Source organism: Phragmites australis, chromosome 10 (assembly GCF_958298935.1).
Source record: "Phragmites australis chromosome 10, lpPhrAust1.1, whole genome shotgun sequence".
NCBI lineage: Eukaryota > Viridiplantae > Streptophyta > Magnoliopsida > Poales > Poaceae > Phragmites > Phragmites australis.
The window spans coordinates 12,131,264-12,136,890 of record NC_084930.1 but is presented as its reverse complement, the minus strand read 5'-3'; the positions used below and the strand labels follow the sequence as shown (position 1 = coordinate 12,136,890).

General features: G+C 42.6%; 1 protein-coding gene across 1 annotated transcript; it reads right to left on the bottom strand.

Annotated features, from left to right (window-relative positions):
- Nucleotides 1-734: 734 nt before the first annotated feature.
- On the bottom strand, nucleotides 735-5,332 carry LOC133930098 (uncharacterized). The gene is made up of 6 exons (XM_062376799.1): nucleotides 3,707-5,332; nucleotides 3,135-3,283; nucleotides 2,501-2,708; nucleotides 2,162-2,410; nucleotides 890-1,045; nucleotides 735-749 (listed from the first exon to the last, which is right to left on the bottom strand). Exons 1-6 carry the CDS (start codon nucleotides 5,330-5,332, stop codon nucleotides 735-737), a joined length of 2,403 nt encoding a protein of 800 aa, XP_062232783.1.
- Nucleotides 5,333-5,627: the final 295 nt, after the last annotated feature.

The following is a 5,627-nucleotide window of genomic DNA, read 5'->3' as shown; positions in this document are numbered from 1 at the left end:
GTTTCCGCGTAGCTGTTGGTCTTCGGCGCAGTCTTCAGTGTTTAGGCAATAACTCCACCTTGGAAGCTTCAAATGACGTGCGGCTGGATGCGTTGGAAAGCTAACTTGATAAGCTTTCACACCATGTATAGTATGCATCTCGGAACTTTGTAGAATGCTACAGTTTTACACGGCAACTTTAGCTTCATGCAGACTGTTGAGCTTCTGACCAGTATGCACTAAAACTGGTCGGGCGCCATAACGGTTTCTCCAAACTGGTCGGGGTTGGTGTCATTGGAAACTAGACTTCAAGAGCTTTCCAACAAGTACCCATTGGCCTTCATAGCTTTTGGGAATCAAAAGTTATGATTATTTCTTTCAGACTGTTCTGCAGGACTGGACGAATTCGAACGTGGTTCTTCTTTGTATTCATCGCCTTGTGTGTTCTTGTCATCGACTTAGGCAGTATATAATTCTCATTAATATTTAAATGAGCTTCACAAAGTAGCGCGTTCACCTCTTGTTGTAGTTCCTTTGCCTGACTACGTGTAATTGGTCCTTTAAAGACTTGGGCTGGTGTAGTTGTGCTCGGCATGGTCGGTGTGGAGGTCGGCGATGTCGGAGTAGAGGTCGGTGAGGTATGCGAGGAGGTCGCCGAGGTCTGCATGGTTGGGATGTCCTCATCATCCTCCCCCTCTTTAATAGGAGTCGTCCTCGACTCTGATCCTTCTAGTCCGAAGAATGGTGTTAAGTCATCAACATTGAAGGATCTGCTAACACCATAATCTTCAGGGAGCTCAATCTTATAAGCATTATCATTGATTTTGGACAGCACTCTGAATGGACCATCTCCTCGTGGCATCAATTTGGATTTGCGCTTCTCTGGAAAGCGGTCTTTACGAAGGTGTACCCACACTAAATCTCCAGGCTCAAATGTCACCTTCTTGCGATGCTTGTTTGCCCATGCAGCATAGTACTTGGACCTTTTCGCTATTGCTTCTTTGGTCTTCTCATGAATCTTCTTGACATAAGACGCGCGCTTGGATGCTTCCATGTTACTCCTTTCCTGCAATGGTAGAGGCAACAAATCGACAAGAGCGAGTGGTTTGAAACCATATACAACTTCAAAGGGACACATATTAGTTGTAGAGTGTACTGCCTTATTGTACGCGAATTCCACATGTGGCAAGCACTCTTCCCATTCTTTCAAGTTCTTCTTGATCAAGGCTCGCAGCAGCATAGAAAGTGTTCTATTCACTACTTCAGTTTGCCCATCCGTTTGAGGGTGGCATGTGGTGGAAAACAGCAGCCTTGTCCCTAGCTTGGTCCACAATTTCTTCCAGAAGTAGCTCAAAAACTTGGTGTCGCGGTCGGAAACAATCGTTTTGGGCATGCCATGTAATCTCACAATATCCCTGAAAAATAGAGAGGCTATGTGGGAAGCATCATCGCTTTTATGACAAGGTATAAAATGTGCCATTTTAGAGAATCGATCAACAACAACAAATATTGAATCCCTCCTCCTCTTTGTCCTAGGTAATCCTAAAACAAAATCCATGCTAATATCTTCCCAAGGAGCATTAGGAACAGGCAAGGGAGTATATAATCCATGGGGGTTTAGTTTTGACTTAGCTTTGTGACAGGTGACGCATCTTTGCACAAGCCGTTGAACATCTCTTCTCATCTTCGGCCAATAGAAATGGTCAGCAAGCATCTCATATGTCTTTTTCCATCCAAAGTGACCCATCAGACCACCTGAATGTGTTTCCTGTAACAACAAGAGTCTAACAGAGCAACTTGGAACACATAATTTGTTAGCTCTAAACAAAAATCCATCATGAATATGATATTTTTCCCATTCTTTTCTAGTTGTACATTTGGCATAAGGTTCTGAAAATTCATGGTCAGTGGGGTATAATTCTTTTATGTTTTCAAGTCCCGGCACCTTTACTTCAAGTTGATTTAACAAAACATTTTTACGGGACAAAGCATCAGCAACAATGTTTTCTTTACCTTTCTTGTATTTCACAACATATGGAAAAGTTTCTATGAATTCAACCCATTTGGCATGTCTACGGTTCAGTTTTGCTTGGCCCTTTAAATTCTTCAAAGCCTCATGATCTGAATGAATAACAAATTCTTTTGGCCATAAGTAATGTTGCCAAGTCTCAAGTGCTCTTACCAAAGCATACAACTCCTTGTCATATACCGAATAGTTCAGTTGTGCTCCTCCCAACTTCTCACTGAAGTATGCAACGGGCTGTCCGTTTTGCATGAGAAGGCCTCCAATCCCAATCCCACTTGCATCACATTCAACCTCAAAGGTTTTAGTGAAATCCGGCAACACAAGCAAGGGGGCTTCAGATAATCTTTTCTTGAATTCTTGGAAAGCTTTCCCTTGTGGTTCACCCCATTGGAAGGCAACACCTTTCTTTGTCAACTCATTTAATGGAGCAGCTATGGTGCTGAAATCTCTCACAAATCTCCTGTAAAAACCAGCAAGTCCATGGAAACTTCTCACCTGACTTACATTTTCAGGAGTCGGCCAATCCTTGATTGCTTTCACCTTTGATTCATCAACTTGAATTCTTGAACCTGAAACTACAAAACCAAGAAACACAACCTGATCTGTACAAAATGTGCACTTCTCGAGGTTAGCAAATAATTTTTCCTTTCTTAGCACATCCAAAACTTGCTGAATATGAGCAACATGTTCCTCCAATGTCTTGCTGTAAATTAGGATATCATCAAAGTAAACAACAACAAATTTTTCAATGAATGCTCGCAAAACATGGTTCATTAATCTCATGAATGTACTAGGTGCATTAGTCAATCCGAAAGGCATAACTAACCACTCATACAACCCAAACTTTGTTTTGAAAGCAGTTTTCCATTCATCTCCAAGTTTCATTCTAATTTGATGGTAACCACTTCTTAAATCAATTTTAGAAAATATCATAGATCCACTCAATTCATCTAACATATCATCTAGCCTAGGAATAGGATGACGATATCGAACAGTGATGTTATTTATGGCTCTACAGTCCACACACATCCTCCAGGAACCATCTTTCTTTGGCACCAAAATCACAGGTACAGCACAAGGACTTAAACTTTCACGCACATAACCTTTATCTAAAAGTGATTGTACTTGCCTTTGAATTTCCTTTGTTTCTTCAGGGTTGGTGCGGTATGCTGGACGGTTCGGAAGTGCAGCTCCAGGGATGAGATCAATTTGATGTTCAATGCCACGCAAGGGAGGAAGTCTAGCAGGTGTCTCCTCTGGAAAAACATCTTCATATTCCTGTAACACACGTGCAACAACACTAGGGACAGATGTTAAGTCGTTAGCTGAAAGCAATGTGTCCTTGCACACAAGTATGATCAATACTTGGTCTGGGTTTTTCCTCACATCTCTCATTTCAGATTTGGTGGCCATCATCACTAAATTCTCTCCCTCTCGTTTCTTGTTTTCTCTCATGTTTAGCTTGTGGCTCTCACTCACCGATTTGTGGAGGGCACTCGAATTCTTTTTCTATCCTTCTTTTCCACTCTCATTCCTCACATTGGAGTTCTTTTGTAAGTGCTCAGCGAGGATTTGCTGCGGTGTCATGGGTTTAAGAATCAACTCCTTGCCCTTCCACTTGATGGTGTATTGATTGGTCCGACCACAATGTAGAGAGGACCGATCATATTGCCATGGTCTTCCTAGCAGCATATGACACACTGTCATGGGTGCCACATCACACTCCACGGTGTCAATATATTCACCAATCTTGAAAGGAATTTTCACTCTATGTGCAATCTTAATTGAACCTGAATTATTTAGCCATTGCACATGATAAGGATGAGGATGTTTCAGCAGCTTTAAACCAAGCTTTTCAACCATTTCCTTGCTAGCAAGATTGTGGCAGCTTCCACCATCAATGATTACTTTACACACCTTGTCTTCAACCTTGGCTCTGGTTTGGAAAAGATTGTGCCGCTGTCCATTTTCAGCTTCACTCATTTGCACACTCAAAATTTGAGTTACAACAAGAGCAGCTCCAGTTTCAAATTCACAGATGTCCTGCTCCAGATTACCTTCCTCTTCAATCTCTTCATGTTCTTCATCACTAGCAGATTCATACTCTCCTTGGTCATTTACAATAATGGTCCGATTATTTGGACACTCCTTTATAACATGACCACGACCACCACACTTGAAGCATTGAATCCCACTACTCTTGGTGGAAGAACCCACTGAAGTAGATGATGAGTTTGCTGATTTGTTCCTCTCATTTGGAGCAGCCAACTCTTTACCACTAGAAGCACCAAAATTGCTTGAGCGTGCACCACCACTTGAGTTGGAAATTGAACCTCTACTTGCACTACCTCGTGGTGTGAATTTGCTTCCACTTGGGGCACTTCTCGAGCTGAAAGATACTCCTCTATTGGTCTTCATGTCCTGCTGCAACTGTCGTTCAGCTTTGCTTGCTTGATGGACCAACTCAATAAGATTGCGGTACTGCTGAAATTCAACAATACGCTGAATATTACGATGCAGTCCTGACATAAAACATGCAATTGATTGCTCTTCATCTTCATATACATTGGCTCTAATCATTGCCTTCTCCATTTCTTTATAATACTCATCAACACTAAGGCTTCCTTGCTTCAGATTCTGTAGCTTGTCAAAAAGATCACGACGATAATGTTTGGGGACAAATCTTGCCCTCATTTCTCTCTTCATTTCAGCCCATGAACGGACATCACCTTGGCCAGCTTCTTCTCTATCATTTAGCATTTGCTCCCACCAGATTAGATAATAGCCATCGAACTCAAGAGCAGCCATGGCCATCTTCTTCTGCTCAGAATAGTTGTGCAAGCGAAAAATTTTATCCACCTTCAACTCCCATGTAAGATATGCTTCAGGATCAGACCCTCCATCAAACTTGGGCATGGTGAATTTTAACTTGCCAAACCTCTCCTCGTTGGGCTGATTACGCCCACGATTCCCGCGGTGACGTCGACGGTCTTCATGATGGGGCTGATCAACCTCATTGTCTTCTTCCTCTTCACTCCCACTTTCCTCTAGTCCAAGACCTCTCTCATGGTCACGACCAGCACCTCTACCACCATTTCCACGTCCTGGAAGTGGAGGTCTTCTTGCATTTGCAGCAGCTCGCTCTCTACGTCTTCGCTGTTCTCTTGCACGTCGAGCAGCAGCTTCTTCTTCCGTTTCATCAACTTCATCTTCATGATGACTTCCATTTGCGTTATCACGAGGTGGATCCTGCAAACGGGCCATAAGTGCTTGAAAATTGTTCGTTAGCTCTTCCATGCTTTGCTTCAACTCGTTGAATTGTGCCATGGTGACACAATCATCAATCTGAACTTCGTCACTCATCTTCCTGTGAAATTAGTGACAGCAAAGCAACAAATATATGTGGAATAGGAAATTATATGTGGAAACTCACAACCTCACCTCTCTTACCAACCGAAGCTCTTATGAATTCCTGCGGATTACAGAAGGGCCAAAGCGCGGTGGTAACACGAAAGTGATGGTTAAGCGAATACACGATCAGCGTTCCTATGACGGTGGCTTTTAAGTGGAGCTTGGTGGGGAATAATTCACAAGGAATGCAATCTGAATTCTAGATATTATA